General features: G+C 52.2%; 1 protein-coding gene across 1 annotated transcript; it reads right to left on the reverse strand.

Moving 5' to 3' along the window:
- Positions 1–2,202: 2,202 nt before the first annotated feature.
- LOC137142526 (zinc finger protein 665-like) lies at positions 2,203–23,060 on the reverse strand. The gene is made up of 5 exons (XM_067531933.1): positions 22,922–23,060; positions 20,843–20,956; positions 16,079–16,153; positions 15,613–15,849; positions 2,203–11,808 (listed from the first exon to the last, which is right to left on the reverse strand). Exons 2-5 carry the CDS (start codon positions 20,874–20,876, stop codon positions 9,590–9,592), a joined length of 2,565 nt encoding a protein of 854 aa, XP_067388034.1. The 5' UTR covers positions 20,877–20,956; positions 22,922–23,060; the 3' UTR covers positions 2,203–9,589.
- Between the last annotated feature and the right edge of the window lie 359 nt (positions 23,061–23,419).

Here is a 23,419-nt window from a genome sequence, read left to right on the forward strand (position 1 = left end):
TTCTGTGTGGGGAGGCTGTATGGTTAGAAGAAAATGCCAACCTGGGAGCCAGGACTCCGGAGTTCTATTCCCAACTTTGGGAGGGCAGTGGGGCCTAGTGGGTTACAGCGAGGGAGCGAGGAGTCAGGACTCCTGGGGTCTTATCCCTGGCTCTGGAAAGGAAGTGGGGTCTAGTGGGTAGAGCAATGGGGGCTAGGAGTCAGGACTGCTGAGTACTGTCCCAGGCTCTGGGATGGGAGTGGGGTCAGAACGTAAGAGCGGCCATGCTGGGTCAGACCAATGATCCATCTAGCCCTGTATCCTGTCTCCCAACAGTAGCCAATTCAGAGGGTCTAACCATGGGTTAGAGCAGCAGGGCTGGGAATCAGCACTTCTGAGGTCTGGCTCTGGGATGGGAGTGGAGTCTAGTGGGTAGAGCAATGGGGGCTAGGAGTCAGGACTCCTAGGGTCTATTGCTGGGATCGGGGGAGGAATGGGAGCTAGTTAATAGAGCTGGGGGAAGGCGATGAGGAATCCTGGCTTTCTCTATCACTGATTTGCTCTGAGTCACCTAGACCCATATTTTCAAAGGACAGAGAGCGGCTCTCATTGAACCAGCGAGCTCCCCAGTGCATCACTGTTGTCACAACAGTGCAAATTCCTCTAGTCTTGACAAGTCTTGATAGAGCAGGAACTGCCTTAGCTTCTCCAGGGCTCAACGATGTCTCCGTTAGGTCTGTTACATGGCACAAGGGGTTCAAATGAAGCAGCCTCCACCAGGTTGGGGACAAACAGATAAAAAGGTAGAGTTTATTTATTTACAGGGTCTAACACTACCGGCCGGGCTATTTACAGAGGGTACAAAAGAATAGCAAAATGGAAACAGGCTTAGAAAACAAACAGCAACACTCAGAAAAACACTCCAAAGAGCAGACACATAAGTAAAATACAGGAATATCAAAATGAAACTAGTTTGCTTCTTAACGAGCTCCGCATTTAGGACCCGTGTCCTGGAGATACCATCATCCCTGGTAGCTCACCCAGTCTAATACGCAGCCTATCCTGCCCCGGCTGTCTAGGAGGGAGACGTGAAAGAAATTAGGGTAGCTCCTAAGGCCTTGTCTGCATGGGAGAGACTTCCTGGCATAGCTATTCCGGGATAATTTAGCTATTCCATCCTATCTCCCCTAGGTGGACAGTCTGTTCCAAAATGGGTTTTTCTTTCGGGAGAATTACACGGAGTGCTGATTCCAGCGTAAAGTCGCTTTTCATTTCAGAATAGCGTGTCCACACGGGAGTGTTATTCTCGAATAGCTGTCGCACAATAGTTATTGCGTGATAGCTACGCTGGTCATTTCTCCTCATAGACAAACCCTCAGCCAGGATATTCTTTCAGCCAAGATGCTGCCCAGACAAACCTCCGAGTGGTTTCTCTCTGCAGAGCAACTTTTCAGGAAGGAAGGCTGGCCTAGTGGTTAGGGCACTGGTTTAGAACTCATGAGCTCTCAGTTTAAGTCCCTCTTCTGCCACAGCCTTTCTGTGTGACCTCAGATAAATCACTTAGGCCAGGTCTATGCGACAAAGTCTTTTCCAGCACAGCTTTGTTAGTTGGGCATGTGACAAAATCACATCCTCATCCAGCATGTAGCCACAGTTTGTACTGGTCAGAGAGCCCTTTGGCTGGTATAGCTGATGTCCTTTGGGAAGGTGGTTTAACTATACCAGGAAAACAGCTGGATCTCCGGTACGGGGGCTCTGCTGGGATAGCTAGAGGGGGGTAACATAGTGTGTCTGCCCTGTAGTGTCTCTGTGCCTCAGATCCAGCTGGTTAATCCTTCCCTAGCTCACAGGGGCGCGTGAGATGCTACGATAAGAAGGGTTAGACAGAGTTTAAACAGGACCCTTCTTAATAGTTTGATATTGAGTATGTTCTCCCGGTCATAACACGACTCAGCAGGGATACAGTGATTTACCTGCTCAAAGCGCAGAGCAGACGTTACGCAATTCACCCTCACAGCGCCAATGCAAGGTGGGTGGGAAGCACTGTTATTACCCCCAGTTTACAGATGAGGAAACCGAGGCACTAAAAAGGCAACAATGACTAACTCCACACCATTCTCCAGCAGAGTGAGGACTGGAACTCAGGGCTGCCCCATTCCCGGCCCTGCGCCCAGTCTCCTCCAGACAAGCTGCTGTCTCCCCACCGCACAGAGAAGGAGCTGGCTTCTAGTCTAGCTCGTGCATCATCTCCAGAGCTGACTCCAGTTGCGGACTCAGTGTCAGTGTTGATGATACAGAAAGAGCCCAGCTCTACAGTCCCAGGCTGAGTTTGCAGGGCTGGCAAAAGCAGGATCTTTCTACTTCTCCTCCAAGAGGGTTTGAAGTGGAGTCGCTGAGAGACAATAAACCTGATACAATTTTGCAGTCAATTTATCCCAAATTAGAACCACACTTTAGCTGCCTCTTTATTCCCCTCAAGAGAACGGGAAGAGTGCACTTCCTTGGCAGAGCATGTGGCCAGAAATATTTGTCACCTGCCCATCCATTTTCATCTCTCCCTTTTCATGGCCCAACTGGCTTAGGTTTCCCATCCCCCAGGACATGTTTACACAGCACTGCCAATCCCAAGATGTTAAGAAATCAAGAGTCAAGATCCAAAATGATCAGACTGGCTTAAAAATCAAGAGGGTTTTTTTTTTTTCCCTTTAAATACTAAATGTAGGGGTTTTTAATTAACTTTATGAGTTTTTAGGGTCGTGCTTGGGTCCCATTTGCAAGTTTTTCTCTGCAACCATGAGGGCTCGAAACTGTTTGTTTGAAATGAAAGCTCAGATTCTCCCCTAATCACCTGCCTCCAGAGGCTGGGGCTTAAAGTAAAACATCAAATTGTCACAAGACTTACGATAAAATCGCAAGAGTTGGCAACAACCTTGAGCTGCATTCAGCCCCGTTTTCGAGGCAACTCATCGGCGTGTGACGTGTCTGTATCATCTTGAAATAGCAATTCTACCAGGCCCACCTTTTGTAGTCTGACATTAGCGCTGCTGAAAAAGTTTAACTAAAGGACTAGGGTTTTTTTGGTCTGGACACAGTATTCCAGTAACGCTGCACACAGAGGTATCACAATCTCTGCCATTCACTTTAGTGAATTAAAACCTGCCCCGGCCCTGGGAATGGACGAATTGCTAGACTGGATCAAGACTCCAGGTTGCCCTGTATCCTGTCTTTGACAATGGCCAGCATCAGCTGCTGAAGAGGAAGGTGCATTTATACAGTTCCCTGCTGCAGGGGGGATTTTGTTCCTCTCCTGTATCAGTCAGTGACTGGCTCATGCCCGGTAGCAGGAGCATTATAACACACCCACATTTTGAGCCTAGGTAGTGGACCGGCAGAGCTCATTACCCGTAGCAGACCTGACATTTCTAAAGTGACTCGGGATTTTGGACGTCTCCATTTTTGGAAATATGACTCGAGACACCTTTCAGAGGCCTGCTCTTCAGAGAATGGGTGCTCCGCACCTTTCTGAAAACCAGACCACTTTAAAAGGCGTCTTAAGCCACTTTGGAAAATGTAGCCTATTAATGAGTAAACTTTTTACAAAACACTTACTCCTCAGCCCATTGCCACTGTAATATCTAGTGGAAATGAGTTCCACAGGTTAATTACGCACAGGGAGCAACTACTTTTTTTCTTTGATCATCTTTAAATAGGTGGCTTTTTCAATTCCACCAGGTGGTTGCTGTGTTATGGGGATGGCATGAACTGTGCCCTTTGTTGCCTCCATCATGCCATCTCCCCTCTCAACTATTCCTGACCTTTATAAATCTATCCAAACCCTGGATATTTTTCTTTGCTCTTCTGGATCACATCTCTATTTCTGCCCTATCCTTTCTCCTACGGGTTGAAGAGAGTTGACCCAGCTGCGGGATGGGTTGACCCTTCAGGGCATGGCAATAGAGGGTGGGATTTTCAACGGCAAGTGCTGTTGACCCATCTCCCTAGTTTTACCGTTGATTTCAGCGAGAGCAGACGCAGGCCATCATAGCTGAAAACACACCCCTTACGTTTCCAGTGATACTCTCAGTACAGCCTTCCGTCTCCTTTGAGTGGAGGCCATTCAGTCCAGGCTGTTTTGTGTCTGGTTCTCCCAATGGTACTGCAGCAGTAACCCCCAGTCCCCGAAAAGCCGCCTTTGTAGTGGGCCTGTTTTTGGTACCCCCACTCCAGCAGGCTCACCACTTTAGAACCCCCATCATGCCCCATTTATACCTCCAGCAACAGGTCAGTTTCTGTCAATAGCAGCCTCATAGACAGAGTTCGTCCATGGTTTGAGAATATCTAACACGTCTCGCTACATACAAACGTATTCCCATTCAGCCCCGGTAACGCTTTATTGGCCGTCCTTTTAAACACGGCTGGAACATTTATCATTCCCAAGGGAAGCACCAGCAATTCATAGAAACTGGCTGGGGTTCTCAAGGACTGACTGTACCACGGAGACCTTGGCAGGTACGGTACCGATCTACCAGTCCATCGGCCTTTCCAACTGGGTTCGGCTTTCAGATCCCCGTGACCATGCCCTCAGAAGCTGTCCATGAAGAGGTACATCTCACAGTTTTTCTAGACGCCTTCATTGGCTTCTCAAAGTCACTGGCATGGAAACCCTGCAGGCAATTTGTACCAGCCCCTTTACTGAGCAGGAAGACGCAGCCATATCATGCTTCCATCACCCAGAGAACAGCTCTCATTGTAGAACAAGCACTCTTTGTAGTAGCAGCCTGATTCACTTCCCCCAGAAACAGCAGTGGCAGGTAAAAAACTCCTGTTTCTTCTTTCAATTTCAACTGTTCACAAATTTTCTCAAAGGCACAGAACAAACCCAACCCAGATCAAGCATCCTTCAGCAGTGCATTTACAGAATAACTGTTTAAAACCATGAAGGTTATTCTTCATCTGTCACCATCACCCTCTGGTGAAAGACCAACAGCTGCTGGAATGGTCTCTCTGCTCATGACTGAGACAGTCCTGTGGATCCTCCTGACAATGCCAGCTCCCCAGATCTCACTCCGTGTCAATGTTATGTTCCTCCTGGCGTTGATATGCCTCTGGTCCTCAATGGCTCCACTCCATGTGTAACATCTCCAGTTCCAGATGCAATACCACACGCTGTTCTCCCACCAAAAAAACCTGATACAGTTCTTTCTTGATATCCCACATCATTCCACACGTCATGTGTCTGCTCCACCTATCTTTCTACGTAACAGGTCTAAGAGTCTGTCTTCAAAGCATCCAATCATCATGGCACCTAAGATACTAGTACAAAATTAAAGGCTGCAAATAATTTAACATCTATGTTTAGTTTTTGTCATTTAATTAGCTTAATTGACTGTGTGATTCCTGACTCTATGCCTGAAATCAAACTTCAAACCAAAAACAATACAAAATTTCTTCTGTCACTTCAAGTGTCTGTTTCTATAAGAACAAGGAACTTTCTGAACCAAGTAGCTCTGAATATTCTAACAGAACTTCAGAACAGCTGACACTTGCATTCTCATTCCAAGTTTCCCATGCTGATGATGCAAACCCATTCATACACTTCATGGGAGGGTTGTTTTTTTATTGGGCTGTGGGGTGTTTGTACATTGAAGCGCCTAGTCCCATTTTGTCAGGGAACAGAAACAGACGCTGCAAGCCAAAACCCAAATTGGTAAGTGCTTGGGAATTCCAAATTTCATTTTCCTTCTCTTTCATGACCCACAAAAAAAAAAAGCTAGGATCATCTCAAAACAACACAAGATTCTAACCAAAGCCTGGTTCTCTAGTCAGCCACATAGCACAGTTTTCTGAATCTTTTTATGGGAGGGTTAAAAACCATAGATTTAGGCCCAAATTGTTAGACCTCCATGCCTAAACTGTCAGTCAGAGGTTAGACAGATGTTTAATGCACTACTGGAAGGCACTCAGATGCTGTGGTGATGAGAGTGGTATAAAAACCTCTATAATAAAACAGAATTTTCAGCTGGAGTTTTTCACTGCCTTCAGGTCAATGATACGACACTCGTGTACACCAGTTGGAGATATGGTCCCTAAATCCATATGAAGGCATCTAAATGAAAGCTGCCTGATTCTCAGGAGCACTGGGCAGCCATAAAGACTATCAGTGTCAAGGAGAAACAGCAGTATTATTATTATTACTTACTATCATCTGTATGGGTGTAATGTTTGAGGCCCCAGTCATGGACCAGGCACACAGCACCTCTGAAAAATTAGGGCACCCGTTTAGGTTGGAGTTTTCAAAAGATTGAATGATGAATGCAGTGATTGGTGTAGCTGTGTTGATCCCAGGATGTTAGAAAGACAAGGTGGGTGAGGGAATATCTTTTATTGGACAAACATCTGTCGGTGGAAGAGACAAGCTTTCGAGTCACACGGAGCTCTTCTTCAGGTCTGGGAAAGGTACTCGGGGAAAGTCTGCATTTAAAATTCTGCATCAGAGCCACTGTTGCGATTTGATGAAGACGCTCTAGGCTGACAGAAGAGAGCTCGCCAGCATAGCTAATCCACCTCTGCGAGAGCTCTCCACCAACACAGCAATGTCTACACTGGCGCTCAGGTCAATAGAACTATGTCGCTCAGGGGTGTGGATTATTCACGTCCCTGAACGCCATAGTTATGCCTAAGTAATTCTGTAGTGTGGAGCAGGGCTCAGCGTAAACACAAGATGGAACAGACAGTTCGGCATAAGTAGTTAGCACTTATTTTAAGAGAACATTGAAGGGGAAGTAGCCTGTTAACACCCCCATAGTCACAGGACAAAAAAGGGGGTTTGTAGATTACAGATTGTTGAAATAAAATAAAAACCCAGTGTCTTTATTAAGACCATGATTTTTAGTGTCTAGCAAAGTTATGAATTTAAAATTTCTTTTGAAAGTGTTGTGCAGGTTTCCTTTGAGGACAAAGACCGAGATCAGCTATGGAGCGACTGCTTTGTGAAAAATGTTCACCCATAGATGACAGAGAGTTTTTGTCTTTTATCATTTTCCTGTGTGAGTTCGAGAGCATAGAGTTTGTCTGGTCGGTATAATTATGTTGCTCCGGGGTGTGGATTATCCCTGAGTGACATAGTTATATCAAAGTAATTCTGTAGTGTAGACCAGGGCTAAGTTTCCCAGACCTGAAGAAAAGCTCAATGTAGCTTGACAGCTTGTCTCTCTCACCAACAGAAATTAGTCCCCTAAAAGATATTACCTCGCCCACCTTGGCTCGCTAATGAGTTAATTTGCATGCTTGCAAACATTTTGCATGTCATCAAAAACTGCAGCTCCTGGCCAGCACCACTGTGCCCCCCAGCAATGATGGGGCAGGATGTGGGGCTGCACAAGTCATGGCAGCTGCAGGCAGATGGGTGGGCTGTTGAGTGCTGGAGAGAGTGTCTCGGTCCTGTCTGAAAGGTGCCGGGATTGCTGGGGTGACTGGGTGGGCGCCGGGAGGAATGGATGCTAGAGTGTCAGGGCTGCGGTCTGGAGATCATGGGGCTCGTAGGGAACCCCCTCATGTTCCATCCCTACCAGCCAGGCTCACTGCTGCTGCCTTCTGCTTTTCCCATGCGTTCCTTCCCCGCTGGGACCCAGTCCAAGGGAGATACCTGGCCTGCTCCCACGTGGCAGAAAAAAAGAGCTGAAGACAAACACTTGTGGGGGGTGCATGAAATTCCAGCTGGGATGGGGGAATACATGAGAGGGGTTGCCAAATGCGTGGGTGCTTTGGGAGACACTGGACACTTGGCCATTTCAGTGGGAATCAGGCCTTTGGCTATGCCAGCCTAAATAGGGATTTAAGTAGCCTCAAGTATCTGCTGCTACCAAACTGACTCGTTAGTATCTTAAATAGTCCAGGGCCGAAGGGGAAATCTCTCTTTGGGTATCAGGTAGTGTGTTGGGAGGGTGGCCAAGTCAAGATCGATCTTCCCAGCCCCCCTCTCTTTTCATTATAGTACAGCAGGTGTTTAAAACACAGCATTCTCCTCTACGAGTAACAGGAAAATAGATCTTAAAAAAATATTTACAGAGTCTAAAACTATCACCGGGCTATTTACAAGGTTACAAAAAAAATTTTTTTAAAAGGTCAGTCGAAACAGACTTGGAAAGAAAGTCGCAAGAGCCGTCAGAGACAGTAATTGATCCAAGATGGAAGCAGAAATATGGGATTAGCCACCTGAAATTAGGGTGAGTGAGAACTGTTCCCTAACTTCCCAGTGATGATCCTAACTAAAGCCTCTCAAAAAACAGGGTGGAAGGGGAGGAAACGTTTCAAAAACGTGCCCAGAATTTTTGAAATTCAAGACAATGTTTGTCATGCTCTAGAGATGTCCAAAAAGGGGGAAATTCACCATGAATGTTGGCAAATTAATTTCTTCTCTTTTCTTTTTCATCAAAATTCCAAATGCCAACATCATTTTTCATCAGAACGTGACAAATTTTGACCAGCTCTAACTCTAACCTTCCTTCACATCTCTGCTTGGCCTACAGGTCCGGAGATGCCAGCCCATCAGTAGCCCACACAATCAAAAACTCAGCTTGATGGGCCATTGTGTCTCTGGACACCTGAACCCCTGCAGGGCAGGGATTTATTTGTTCATTCCACTCACCAGAAGAGCATGGGACTTTGCTTCTGCTCTCAGCACAGGATGCATCCAGTCTCAGCCTAGCTGCCTTTCCATTCCAGCCTGTGTTTCCTAAGATTCCTTTTATAACAGCACCATGATCTGTAGCCGTTGGACTCTGTGGGGATCACAGAGGGCGAAGACCGAGAGGGTCAGAGATGGGGAATGCTCACCAAACACCTTGTCAAGACAGGGGTCAAAGCTGGTGATGAGCCAGGGAGGGGGATTTGATCCAGTGCCGCACGGCTGAATGAGGATGTGGTGTGGCTGAACCGGAAGGGCCACCGGTACAGATATTGGGGTCACAGAAGGGGACATGGAAGGGGAAAGGGGAGGAGCCAGAAGAGTCCAGGGAAAGGCCAAAGGGATGGTACGGAGAGAGGAAGTGGATTGTGGGAACGCCAAAGGAGAGGGGGACTGGGGAAAGGAGAAAGACCAGACCAGCTTCATAGCCCCATCCCCATCACAGTATCACCAGCCCCAGATCTTCAAAAAGCAGGAGCTGGGACCCAATGCCATCAGGAGGTTGGCTTAAAAATACTAAATTCAGCATTCTGATTATTCATCTTCTGGTATTGAGCCTCTAGGGGTCACATTTTTCACTTTTCTCTGCAACTACAAGGATTAGAAATTGGAAAGCTGAGAGTCTCATGAAAATCCCCTGACTCCAGGAGCTGGGGCTTTAGGGAAAATGCCAAATATCACAAGACTCATGATGAAACTGCAAGAGCGTTGGCAACACTGGGTGATGGGGGAAGTGGGGACAACGGGGGAGTTGGAGAGAAAGGCGAGATTCATGGAGTACCAGAAGAGGGAGTTGAGGTTATGGGGTGCTAGGAGGTCGTTGGGGGGAATAGCGGGGGAAGAGGCAAGATTCATAGGGAGTGAGGCGGGAGATAGGCGAGAATTAGGAGGTGCGAGGGGGAACAGAGAGGCTGTGAGGGGCAGTTAGTTTATCAGTGATGAGGCCGGGGCCCCAGACGGAGCAGGGGCGGGGAAAGAAGGGTGGGGGAAGGCGCGGGACGGGAAGGACAGGGCCCAGGGCAGATCCAGTGGGTTGTTGGAGAGGGAGGGGATGGAGATGGGCGAGGGGGAGGAGGGGAAGGAGGGCAGGGCGGGGATGGGGGCGGAGGAGGCGCCCAGCGGGGAGGAGAAGGAGGCAGAGGAGAAGGCGGAAGAGGCCTGGAGGGGGTTGCCGGTAGCAGCGGCGGGGGCCTTGGCGGCGGAGAGCAGCGAGGGCTTGTCGCCGGCGTGGGTGCGCTGGTGCCGGTTGAGGTGGGAGCTGCGGCTGAAGCACTTCCCGCACTCGGGGCACTTGTAGGGCTTCTCGCCGGTGTGGACGCGCTGGTGGATGGTGAGCTCCGAGCGCTGGATGAAGCTCTTGCCGCACTCGGAGCACTGGTAGGGCTTCTCGCCCAGGTGGGTGCGCTGGTGCGTGATGAGGTTGGAGCTGACGCTGAAGCACTTCCCGCACTCGGGGCAGCGGTAGGGCTTCTCCCCGGTGTGCATGCGCCGGTGGATGGTCAGGTCCGACTTCTGGATGAAGCTCTTGCCGCAGTCGGAGCAGGCGTAGGGCTTCTCGCCCGTGTGGATGCGCTGGTGCTTCACCAGCGCCGAGCGCTGCCCGAAGCCCTTCCCGCAGTCCGTGCACTTGAACGGCTTCTCGGCCGGCGGCGGGGGGGGCTTGCCCGCCACCAGGCTCTTCCCGCAGTCCATGCACTGCTGGGCGCGCAGCCGGGGGTGCAGCACCGGGGACGAGATGCTGCCCAGGCTCTTCCCGCAGTCGGTGCATTTGTGCGGCTTCCCCCCGGCCGCCGCCTGGGCTTTAGAGCCGGTGCCGCAGGCCATGTAGCTCTTCCCGCAGTCCGTGCACTGGTGGGGCCTCTCGCCGGCGTGGACCCGCTGGTGCTTGATCAGCGCTGCGCTCTGGCCGAAGCAGCGCCCGCAGTCGGAGCACTTGAAGAGTTTGCCGTGCTGGTGGGCGGCCAGGAAGCCCTTGAGGTGCTCGGGGCAGCGGTAGGAGGCCTGCTCGGCCGCGTGGATCTTCTGGTGCCGGTCCAGGTGGGAGCTGACGCTGAAGCTCTTGCCGCAGTCGGGGCAGGTGTAGGGGCGCTCGCCGGTGTGGACGCGCTGGTGCCGCTCCAGGTCGGAGCGCTGGATGAAGCTCTTGCCGCAGTCGGCGCACTGGAAGGGGCGCTCGCCGGTGTGGATGCGCTGGTGCTGCGTCAGGTTGGAGCTGCGGCTGAAGCGCTTGCCACAGTCGCCGCACTGGTAGGGCCGCTCCCCGCTGTGGGTCTTGCGGTGCTTGGACAGCGAGGCCCGCTGGGCAAAGCACTTCCCGCACTCGGGACACTGGTGGGCGGCCGCCGCCGCCGCCGCCGCCTCTGCCTCGTCCTCCTCGGCCTGGCAGGCCCGGTGCCGGGCCGCCAGGCCGCCGCCGCCGCAGCCCTTGCCTCCTCCGCAGGCCTTGCCTCCTCCGCAGCTGTGGGGGCGGCGCTGCTCCCCCAGGTGGGTGCGCCGGTGCCGGTCCAGGTGGGAGCTGACGCTGAAGCACTTCCCGCATTGGCCGCACTGGTAGGGGCGCTCGCCGGTGTGGACGCGCTGGTGCCGCTCCAGGTCCGACTTCTGGATGAAGCTCTTGCTGCAGTCGGCGCAGTGGAAGGGGCGCTCGCCGGTGTGGATGCGCTGGTGCTGCGTCAGGTTGGAGCCGCGGCTGAAGCACTTGCCGCAGTCGCCGCAGCGGTAGGGCTTCTCGCCCGTGTGGATCTTCTGGTGCTTGGCCAGGACGGAGCGCTGGCGGAAGCAGCGCCCGCACTCCCCGCACTGGTGCGGCTTCTCCGGCGTCTGGACCCGCTGCGCTAAGCGGCCGCAGCCCTTCCCGCACTCGGTGCAGACGCCCGGCCCCCGCTGCGGCGGAGGCGGCTGCGACGACGTGGACTCTTTCCCCTTCTTGAGGCCGGCCCGGCGAGCGGCTTTGCCCTCTTGCTTGCCCGTCGCGGGGCTCTTCTGCTGCTGTTGCTGCTCTTCCGACCGGCACTGGCTCCCGCTGGCTTTACCCTGATCCGGGCCCTCGGCTTTCCCTGGTAACGCCTCGGGTGACTCCGCCTTCTCAGAGCCTTCCTGCGGGGGGTGGTCTTCCTCGTTCTCACTCACTGCCCCGTCACCTGCTGGAGAATCCAGACACAAGTCATTGCCTGCACGGAGGGGAAGGGAGATCAGCCAAGGGGGAATTCGCCCGGGGAGCTGTCGGGGAGATTGAAAAATCAGGAGCTGACTCCCCCTAAGCCCTTCCCCAGTGGAGAGAGAAGAGGGGACCGAATCTGCCTCCAGCATCCATCCGAATTCTCAGGGGGAGGGGGCTACTGCTGGGGGTCAGTTAGGGTGGGTGGGAACTTGTGAGTGACGTCTGCCAGGATGATACAACAGTGGTTGGGGACAAGCCTGACCTGGGTGAGATGAAGACACAACTGGGCGGGTTGATGGGAGAATCACCCGTTCTGCCTTCATTTATTCTGCACGTCAGACTACCGCAGCCTGTTCGTTCCCATCTCGTCTTGCCTTGAGCTGTGACGGCGCCCGCCCGCCGCTGATCCCCTCGCCTTCTCCTGACCTTCAGGACCGCCTAAACCCAGCCCCTGCCCCCATCTCGCTTCATACCACCCATTGCCCTAGTCAAGACCACCCAGAGAACCAAACCTTCCATCTTTCAGAAGGGTTTGACACAAATGTGGAGTTTCCAGGCTAAGTGGCTTTGGAGTGACGGTGAGAAAAGGCACTTGGATGCTCCGGTGACAGTGAAAGATGGCTGCAACAAGGTTTCGATTCAAAACGAATTTTCAGACCGCTCTAAAATCCAGATGGACGCTGCGGTCAGCGTGAAAACTGGCACGCCAGCTCAGGGGCAGGGGCAGAGTCTGTGACAAATTTGGAGTCACTTGGCCAAGGGGTCCGTGAGAGACAGCGCTCCCCCACAACCACCTGTTTGTCAAATGTCACCTTTCACATCACGCTTCTTTGCGCAGAGGTGGAGACAAAAGAGAAGCGCGGCACAAAGAACAAGCCCCCCAAATCCTGCTACAAAGCTCTGAGCCATGATTACTGGAGGTGTGAATGACCCACTAGAGAGAGAGAAGCGACTTTAAAGGGGAGCCTGTAAACTATGGGGAGAGGTCCTGGGCTAGGAGGTCAGTCATTGACTGCTGTTAATATTTCTGCTTGCTTCAGAGCTCTTATTGACCAAGGGCAACCTTAACCCCAGGGGAGGTAACAATCATTCCCCCCATTTTACAGCTAGAAAAACTGAGTCTGCACAAGATCACTTCAAGCAGAGCTGGGAATAGAACCTGGGTGTCTTACTCCACACACCCTGGACTCAGGGCTTGTCTACACAGCACCGCAGTGCAGACTCCAGGGATGTGAATGGCAGAGCGCATCAAAGCGAGGCGTTCCAACTGCCCCAGGTTGGCTCTCCTGGTGCAAACCAGAAGGCGCCTCCCGTGCATTGATGTTTCAGAAAGGACAACGTTACCGCAGACTAGGTACCAGTTAGTTCACATGAGCCCAGAGCAGTCAGAGCGCAGTATTTTGGTGCCCTCTGCAATTCGCGCCCCTGTCACACAGCCTTTTAGAGAGGCTACGCCAAACCTATGTGCTGGTCTATTCTCTCTATACCCACACCTCTTCCTCCACACTTCCCTCCCTCTGCCAGAATCCAGGAATCCTGACCCCCAGTCCTGCGTGCTGCCTGGCCCGCCCGCAGCCAGCCTGTCAGTCGGGACAGCGGGAGACATCATGCAAACTATGTCATGAACTGATCTGCATATTCGATTAACGTACTAGAATCCTGTCACCATCAAAGCCACCAGCTTCTTCCTTCTCCTTCCGCTCAAACGTCCATTTCTTCCCAGCTCCTTCTCAAATATGTAAATTCTACCAATAAAATAATTCCCCCCTCACGTCAGTAACCTCTCAACCCTCCCCCCCCCCACTCCCTCTGGTCTCCCCTGCTCAACTCTCCTCAAACCCCCTTTTGTGCCCCTACCCCATCCACCCCAAATCTCCTGTTGTTCCCCTGCCCCGCCCCTCATACCCCCCAAATGGTCACAAATCCCCCTTGTTCCCCTGTCCCTCCCCTCACAACTCCCCAAGTCTCCTTAAATAACATGCCCCCAAATCTCCTCATTCCCCAAATCCCCCCCTTGCTTCTCTGCCCCTCCCCTCATCCCCCCAAAATCTCTCACAATCACCTTCCTGACTCACCTTAGTTTATAGCTTGCCACCACCACATACTAGGGATGAGAGAGTTCCACTGATTTAACTTAAGGTGTAAATTTAAACCAATTTAGTTAAGCCGGTGCAAACCTCTGGGCAGACCAGTTAATCTTTATTTGATTCACAATCAGTTTAAATTAAACCCCAATAAGCCACTCTGAAATGAAAATAAGGGCTTGTCTACTCTTGAAAATTAATTTGGGTTAAGGTGGGATGTGATCTACCAACACGGGGAACAAATATTTGAGAACGGACTCTCCAGTCTAGCAGAGAAAGGCAGAATGCGATCCAAAGACTGGGAAATGAAGCTGGACTATTCAGACTACAAATCAGGTGTCAATTTTTAATAGGGACGGTAATTAACCATTGGACCAATTCATCAAATGTCGTGATGGGTTCTCCACCACTGACAATTTGGCCGGATGTTTGTCTAAAAAATCCGCTCTGGGAATTGTTTTGGGGAAGCTCTCCAGCCTGTGTTACACAGAAGGTCAGACTAGATGACCACAGTGGTCCCGTTATAACCTAGGGCTGGAAAAAGGACTGTGAAGATTTTGGGATGCTGATGCCTCCGAATCACATGGGAGGCTTAGGCTGGGCTCCCGGAGGACCTCGTGAGGCTGGGCATGGCAGGAAGTACTGCCCAGCAGAATGGGAGTGGTGGCCCCTCACAGCCTCCTGACTGGCCGATACCAGTACTCAAACCAGGAAGCCATGGAGGAGAGCTGTCTGAGCGACAACAGATTGCCTGCCCTTCTCTGCTCCAGACCCTGCTTGCAACAGTCCTTAGATTTAGATTGTGGCTTCTGACCCCAGTTTATCCTTGACTTCATTACTCGATTGCTATCTGTAACCTGGTGCCTGACCCCAATTTCCTGGTAACCCGACCTGGCCTGATGCCTTATGCCTGACTTTCAGTTTGCTGTTTGGTCCGTCTCAGATTCTGACCTCCCAGTACCTGACTCAGCCTGACTATTGTTCCCACCACGAGGCTGGACCACCCTGGTCCTGGTCATGACACGTCCCTTCTGGCCTTGGATGCTGTGAATTTAAAGCTATTCCAGAACAACGCCATTTACACACAAGCCCAAAGAGCATTGGCATAGGAGTTCACATCGGTTTAATTAAACCAGTTTGAAAACCGATTTAAGTTCGCCAGTGCCACTTTTCTGTTTGGACACAGCTTAATTTTTTGCCACGTGGGCTCATTTGAGAGCACCATATCTCAGAAATCCCTTGATCAATTGCCTTCAAATTTTCCCCACTCACCTACCAATGTTCAAGCTCATCTGACTTGATTAGGACGGAGATTTTACAGACAGAGACAAAACTCTGGCCAGATCTTCAGCGGGTTTAAATCAGCACAGATCCACTGAAGTCAAGGGAGCTACACCAAAGCACTCAGGCTCGTGATCTGTCCTTAAAACAGGGACTTGGCTACAGCACTTAATAATCACACACATCTCAATGCTGGAGGAACAGAGTTGGGAACCCAGGTCCGTCTGTTCCACAAACACGGGCCTTGTGCAAATGAGCTAAAGGGGAGCTCCCCCAGCTATAGTAGTAGTAGATCCCTTATTTTCTCTGTCGGCCCAGCCACTAGAGCGTAAAAACACATTACATACAAACGCCCCCACACACAGCCTTGCTGCTCCCCACACCCCAGACACCTCCCTCCCGCCCTCCCCTGTGACACTCACCTCCGTCCTTGGCATTCCTTGTGGCTTTCTTGCGGGCCTTGCGCTTGCCCTCCTGGCTCTGCTCCCTGACCAGCTCCCGCAGCATCTTCTCCACCTGGCTCCGTCCGGCGGTTTGCAGGATGAGGCCCAGCTGCCGACGCAGGTCGGGGGTCATCCCTCCTTCGCTGGGGCCAGCCACGGTGGAGTTCTGGACCTGAGCTGGTTCCAGCTGGCCCTGCTCCGACTCCATCTCTATACCTGAAAGGGAGCCGGGGCATCAGCAAACTCCGCTGAGGAGAAGGAAAGTGAAGGTAGCCTATAGGGGTCTGTGTATAAATCAGGAGTAACCCACTGGGCTCATTGATGCTGATTCCCGGTGTGTGAATGAGGCGTGATCTCCATGGACCGCCCCCGATTTACCCTGATGAGCATTTCTGTGGTGTGAAGAATGCACTGGCGGGTTTCTGCCCCACCCACAGTGGCTTACCAGAGACCAATCCTCTCCTCCTGTGTGACTCGGCGAAAGCGGTTATCCGGGGCCAGCTGATCGCAATCTCCTCCGCTAAGGGAAACACGGATTGGACAGGTGTCAGACGCACAGTCAGACATCAGACGTGCTTAGATACCACAGTGAAAACCCAAACCCAGGTAAATAGATGACATAAGCAGAGGAGATAGAGACAGGTGATTAGATTAGACAGATTAATTTTTTTTTAAAAATCAATGATTTTAAGGCCAGAAGAGACCATTATGCTCATTTAATCTGACTCCTGCATCACACAGGCTAGAGAACCTCTCCCAGTGATTCCTGCATCCAGCCCATATCTTGTGGTTGAGCTAGACATTTTATTTTGAAAGAGCCAAGGTAATTACATAGCCCATTATCAGAATATCTGAGCACCCCTCAGGCTTTACTGCTTTTATCCTCCCAACACTCCTGTGAGATAACACCCTGCTATTATCCCCATTGTACAAATGGGAAACTAAGGCAGAGAGAGAATAAATCCCTAGGAAAAATCTATAGGAGAGCAGGGAACTGAATATGAGTCTTCAGAGTCCCCATTAACAGACAGCCATGCTTCATTTACAGAGTCCAAGAAGTAGGGACTCTACTACAGTCCCTATGTCACTGGTTGCAATGGTTAATTCCCCTCGCTGCTGAAAACATGTCCCTTATTTTCCATTTGGACTTATCTGTTCTCAGCTTCCAGCCACTAGATCGCCTCCTGCCTTTGTCTGCTGGTTTAAGGAGCCCTCTGCTATCAGAATTCTCCTTCTCAGGTAGGTATTTATCAACAGTGATCAAGTGAGACTCTGAACTTTCTGTATCATGGAAATAGGGGAAGCTATAGACAACTGATTTGGTAGCTCAGTGTGGTAGGATCTCAGCCTGGCGAGAACTAGATAGCTCAACATGCAAAAATCTACAGGATGCTGAAAAGTCACTGGATCAGGTTAAGTGGCCGTACTTAAGAGCAGTGCAGCGTGGGCATCTTGGCCCCGGACACAGCGATAGACACCCCTTTTCCTTATTTAATCCAGCTCCTGATCTGTTCAACTAAATGGTCCACCCCCCTCAGCAACCACAGCTATCAAAATAATCAACGACAGCCCCGCAGTGCCTGACTTCAATGGGCGACCCCAGAGCTGTGAGCCCTCAGTTCAGCCGAACAAACCGGTTCCAGCTTTTAGGACCCAGGTCAGCAAAGCACTTAAGTAGGTGCCGAACTTTAAGCACAAGTAGAGTGCAATGGAACTACTCACGTTCTGAGAACCAGACACAGGCTTAAATACCTGGCTGAATCCGGGCCTTATTTTGGTGTTTAAAAAGTGATTTAGGAACTTAAATTTTAACCCAGTGATTTTAAAGAGGTAGGGTTTTACTTCCTATCTCCAACTACTAAAATGTAATGTCAGGCTAACATCATTCCCAAAATAAACAGTCTCAGAACCGGATCCACTCAGTCTGTTCATCAGTTTGCTAAAATGGCCTTCATTCGCTAGCTGCCTTTACTTATCCCTTCTTCTGTAGGGCACAGGAACTGAGCAGTATCCCTTTAAATAACTTGTGAGTGCTTACAAACACTAAACTGGAGTCATCATAAGCATGTGGGTATTTCATGGTGTTGCAAAAGGGCAGAGTTAAGGTTGTTTGGGTGATTTAGCTTTGCATTTCCATACCTCAAAGCATGTGCAGGATTTCTTTTAAGTTTAACCTTAACTGAAATTCCTGGATTTATAATGCTTGTTTTTGGGATAACAACCTTGTAATGTATCTTATCCTAAATTATTGATATGTGCTATCAACCTTAAATTCATCAGGATGTAGTTTTTACTTTACCCCCTTACCATAGAATTGGGCTTCCAGAATCTCAGCGTTCATTGAAATAAAAAATAAGTGTTTAGTTTCTTATAGTTGCGAGAGCACCTCGGAAACGCGACAGTGCAGACCGATGTAGCGTTGCCCTCGGAATTTGCAGAGAGACGGAAGCAAATGAGCTCTCAGTTACTTCACGCATCTGAATCGGGGCCATCTGGACTCCTGGATTCTGTGGCCGTGAATATGGTATTTTTGCCAAGATGGCTTGGAGTTCAGCATCTGGCTGCAGCTGGATACTGTTTTCCGCTTCCCTCCCCTGCCAGGACCTGTCAGCAGCTGCCTCTTGCTCTCCAGTTTTCACAGCAAGGGACAGTGAATTGGGGTACAGTAAGGGAAACAGAGCTGGAGTCCTTCTTGCAGCCACGGAAGGGTGAGGGGGGGGAATGAAAATTGTAGGCTGGTAAGTGAGGCAGCTGAGAGATCATACAGCAGGGAGCCGGGGAAATATGTCTCTGAGGCTGTCTGCACCTCCCTCCTTCCCTGCACACATGGAGAAGAGGTCACTTAATTGGATGGCCCAGGCAACATCACGGGAGCAGAGCCGGACTGCTTGGAGAGAACAGCAAAGAAATCCATCCTTGGGAATTATTGTCAAAAATAATCAATGGTCTTATTGACTCTGGTCTCATTTCAGTTACTGGGTTTAGTGTGGGGGTGCCGGGTGGTTTTGGCAACCTGTGATATAGGGGAGATCAGAGGAGGTGATTTGATGGTCCCATTTAGCCCTAAACTCTGTGATCTCAAGGGATACCACCCGAATCCTATCCACTACCCCTTCTGATTGAACAACCCCGTGGTTTTTTTTTTTTTTTTAAATAGTACCTGATTTTATAAGGCAGACGAGGAGAGGCAAGCTAGCCTTACGTTTAAAGGCGTTTGCCTGGCATTCAGGAAAGCAGAGTCTCATTTCCAGCTCTGCATCTGACCCCTTCTGTAAACTGCCTTGTTGCTTGGTGCTTCAGTTTCCCCACATGATAATTGTCTATTTAGCTTTTCAGGAAGGAGACTACCTCTCTCTGTGTGTCTGTGCATCACCTGCCATGACAGGGCCCTGATTTTGAGCCTCTGTAGTATAAAACATAATGCGGTAGGTACAAAAAGCCCTGGGCAGTATTTGAAATGAGCCCCTCCGCCTGCTCACACCGGCATAAAATTCCAGCTGCTAAACCTGGACAGTTTAAAATCTGCAGCTGAGAAAGGGACTGTTGGCATCCGGGGTAAGGTCACAGACAGCCACAGTCTTCCAGGAGGCCCCTGGCTCTCAGCCCCTGTCGAGAAGGAAGGTTTAATGAAAAGCAGCTGGGCCAGTTAGAGGCCTGAGCCAGGGCAGCCGCCATTTTGTGCGTCAGCTCCTCTGCACAGGGATGACAGGAGTTCTTGGCCTACATCACAGCCTCTCCAGGACAAGTGTCGTGCTGCTCCTAGGCAGGTCTGGGGCTACACAGATGCAACTTCAGACGCCCAGCTGGTGTGACTCACAACAGCTCCACTGAAGCGCCAGGTACGATGCTGATTTACATCAGAGGAGGACCTGGCTTCAGTGGGCTTACTCCTGATTTCCCCAAGGGTGAGCGAGAGAGGAAGCTGCCCAAGTGGGAATTTTCTGTAATATTTTTTATCAAGACTAGGCCTGCCTCAATTTCCCACTGTACGTCGCATCACTACCCACTGGGTGCAAAAGGGTTAATAGTACTCCAGGAACGGCGCAGCAGGCGTGTGCGTATCACCTCCCTGGCTGGGGGGAATGAGTACAGTCAGTAAAGAGCGGGACAAATCAACAGAGGGTCCAGCAAGACAGAGAGATGCCCCAACCACTGACCAACCAACAGAAGCCAGGGATGGGGTCTATCACAGCTTGGCTGGCTCATTATGACACTGGATTTGGTCAGGATGCACACAGCTCTCTCTACAGCCCTAAGGACATCCAGATTTGGTAGCCAGGGGACTAATGGTTCCCTTGGCTTGCAAAGGCTGCTGTAAATACTCCCTGGGAGCAGGGCAAAGGACAGGCCTCCTGAAGGAGCGTGGCTCAGTGGGATTCCCTGCAGGAAGCCAGAGAGAGACAGGAATCGCTGGTGCCGACGGCTCAACCTGGGAGCGTTGGAGGCCATAGCCCTGCCCTTGTTCAGGTCACCACTAACTGGGTCACCCCTAGGGGACTGGTGAGAAGCTGGGGGCACAGATCAGACCCTGTGATAGGACAGCAGTCATGGATGTGGGGGGACATGATAACAGTCTTCAAATAGTTGAAAGGCTGCTATAAAAATGAGAGAGAGAAAAGTTCTTCTCTCTTGCCACAGACGGCAGGACAAGAGGCAATGGGGTCAAACTCCAGCACAGCAGATTTAGATTAAATCTCAGGAAAAACTTCCCAACTGTAAGAACAGTAGGACAACGCCACAGGCTGTGTAGGGAGGCTGTGGATGCTCCCTCACTGGAGGTGTTCGAAAGGAGGCTGGATAGCCCCCTGTCCTGGAGGGTTTAGACACAACAAATCCCTCATCTTGGCAGGGGGTTAGGCTAGATGACCCTTGGGGTCCCGTCTAACTCTATGGTTTTATGATTCTATGATGTCAAGTGCAGTTAAACCAGGGGGTGGGAGAGGAAAGCCAGGCTCACGCGATGCTCGAACGTTCTCAGCCACCAATATCCGCACAAATGCACCGCTATTTGGTTGTTGCCGTACGGGCTATGGCTGCTCTACCCTTTCCTTTGTTTCCGGTCCTCACGGGGAGGGACATGCGGAGCGTCTCTCCCACCCAGATTCTGGGGACAATGGGGCGGATCCCCCTGACGTCCCAGGAGCCTGAGCAGAAGCCGACTCAGGCACTTCCCATACCTCCTGGAAAGCAGTGAGGGAGGGATCCTTACCCAGCGAGATGACGTTTTCATAGTTCTCCTGCATGGTGTCGCTGCAGTGGGCCCTGTGATGAAATCTGCCCCTGGGTGAAACACTCAGCCACCTCCTTCACAGGTCACTGGCTCCTGAAACAGCCAGAGACCCCCAGTCAGAACGTGCTGCCCCAGCCACGATCCCCCGCCCAGCTCAATCACAGCTCCCCTCTGCGAGGAGCGATCCTCACAACCACACCAACCCCTCTCTGCCAAACTGCTGCCTCCTCCGCTTCCCCTCGTCTGATCCTTTGCGCAGCGTTTGTCTCACACGGGGGCAAATCAGCCCCAGCTGCTATGCTGGGATGTGGCAATGGGGGAATGCACACACTGACTGTGACCAAGTGGGGATTTTCTGTAAGATGTTTGCGACTCGGTTTCCCTCTGCACTTTGCATTGCTGCCCAGTGGCGGGGAGGGAATTAAGTTTCCTCTCAGGGTGGACCACAAGACTCAGGTGCGCGTGGGTATGTCACTGAGCTGTCTGCGTGGACAGAAGGAGTCATTAAAAGACCGACCACAGCAATGGAAAATGTCAGACGACAACGGAAAAACCCCAGTGGACAGCACACTGACACCCCCGCAACCAGCCACCCAGGGGAAGGTGCTTTCCCCAGCCGCACAGCATGGCCCTGCCTGGAGAACACAGGACTCGGAGGTGACCAGCAGGGCATTGAGTGTGGGCGCTGGGAGAAGCTCTCTGCTGAGATTGACTATGGAAGCCAGAGAGAGGCAGAGCCTGAAAATGGGATTCAGCACAGCCTGGCTGGTGGATTGCTCTGGTTTGACTGGGACAGATGATGCCGTAACCTTTGCTTCTCCCTGCTAATCTCAGGGCTTCACCAAACTGGGTCCCAGCTGATGAATAAACTCTGCTCTGCTCTGCAAGGTGCTGGGTGTCGCTGTAACTCCTGGCTCAGCTGCACTGGTCCTTGCAGGGCAGGTGGGTCTCTGCCCCATTGGACTCGCCAGGCAGAGCACACGGGGTGAAGCAGGAGGGCTGGAGCCCAGGGTCTCCCTCCAGGAGCGGTAAGGCCACGTGGGCTCCCCTTGCAGAAGAATGGGACCCCTTGGGGGTCGGGCCCACTGAAGGGGATGCTGTTCAGACGCTGGGGCACAGCGCTGATCCCGTGGATCCGTGGCAGCAGCTCAGGCACTGGTGCATATGGCAGGGCCGAGGGCTGGCACTTGGGATGCAGCAGGAGGCTGTGGAGGTAGGCAGCTAGAACTGCAGGAGAAAGGGGAGGCTCCTAAGAGGCAATGGCTGCCATGTAAAGCCAGTCCTGGGGAGGCAGAAAATTGGCTCCATACAGAAGCAACAAATCTGAACCCCCCAGCCCCAGATTCACTGCAGTTCAGATCTGGGTGCAAGCTGGGATTCTGGCACCCCTCCACTGAAGCCTGGGGGAGCTGGGTAATGGGGATGATTTCGGGAGGGGTTTTGGTCCATTTCACACCCCGATTCCCCCAGCTCCTTTCCCTGCAGACAGAGGCACTAGATGCTGGGAAAACCCCTGGGTCACTTTATTCCAGCACAGCCCCGGCCCCTCCCACCAGGACTAAACTCCCGAGAGGTTAACGCCCCGTCAGTCCCTGACCCCAGGGCAGAATCCCGGGGCGGCTCTGCGGGATCCCCCGGCACTGCCCCGGGGCAGCACGTTCCCAGCAGCGCCGGGACCAGGCAGGGGCAGGAACCGGCTTCTCCTCGCTCCGCTCCTCACCTGGGCCCGGACAGTCAATCTGCCCCGGGGCTGCAGTGACTGGGGCTGGGCAGGGCCGGGAGCCGGGAACCTCCCTCCCCGCTCATCGCCCCTCTGCCCCTGCCAGCCTCCTCCTGCCCCCTCCTCCCCTCCGGCCGGGAGACTCGCTCCCTGGCCCCTTCCCGGGGCTGGATCAGCCCCTGCCGGCGCTAAGGGCAGCAAAGCCCGGCTGTGTCCGGGGGGGGGCAGGAGCTCCGTGACCCGCAGAGCCCCAGGAGCAGAGATGGGGCGAGGAGGGGCCGTGGGGGCAGAGTCACTTTCCTGCCCGGCCCCGGCACGTTCCCCGGGGCTCCCCTCACCTGCAGCCTCCGGCTCGGGAGCTGGGGTCGGCAGAGCCGGGGCTGGTTCCAGGCGCCGGAGAAAGTCCGCCCTGGGCTAGTCTCTCCCCGGCACAGAGCCCGCTGGGTGGGGAGCAGCAGCTCGGCCGGGGCTCCCGGGTCACTATGGATGCAGCAAAGCACCCACCATACGACCTGGGAAGTGCAACCCCGGATGCAATGAGCAGAGAGAGAGGCAGAGAAGCAGCTTCCCCTACCGCGGCCACATCCAGAGCCCTCTGGTGGTAACAGCCGATGAAATCGCACCATCCCCCCCCCCCCCCCCCGAAGAAATTGGGCACGAAAACGTCCCTTTCGAAGTGTAGCAGCAAGGGGCTGTGGGAGGCTGTAGGCAGAGCTCTACAGGGAGGTGGAGAGAGACGCTTTGGGGGCCAACATGGTTCCTCCTACAATACCAAAGCCCCCCCCCCCAGCCTTCCCTGGCACTCTTTGCCCTGGTCACAGGACAGAACCAGAGAC

This window comes from Emydura macquarii, unplaced genomic scaffold (genome assembly GCF_026122565.2).
Source record: "Emydura macquarii macquarii isolate MOO-44397 ecotype Brisbane River unplaced genomic scaffold, CSIRO-AGI_Emac_v2 contig_3231, whole genome shotgun sequence".
Lineage (NCBI taxonomy): Eukaryota > Metazoa > Chordata > Testudines > Chelidae > Emydura > Emydura macquarii.

Coding starts and splice junctions, on each gene's coding strand:
- LOC137142526 (XM_067531933.1), bottom strand. CDS start 20,876: ATGCAGGAGAACTATGAAAACGTCATCTCGCTGG. Junction 15,850..16,078: donor GAGGAGAGGATTGGTCTCTG/GTAAGCCACTGT, acceptor GCTCCCTTTCAG/GTATAGAGATGGAGTCGGAG. Junction 11,809..15,612: donor AAGGAATGCCAAGGACGGAG/GTGAGTGTCACA, acceptor TGGATTCTCCAG/CAGGTGACGGGGCAGTGAGT.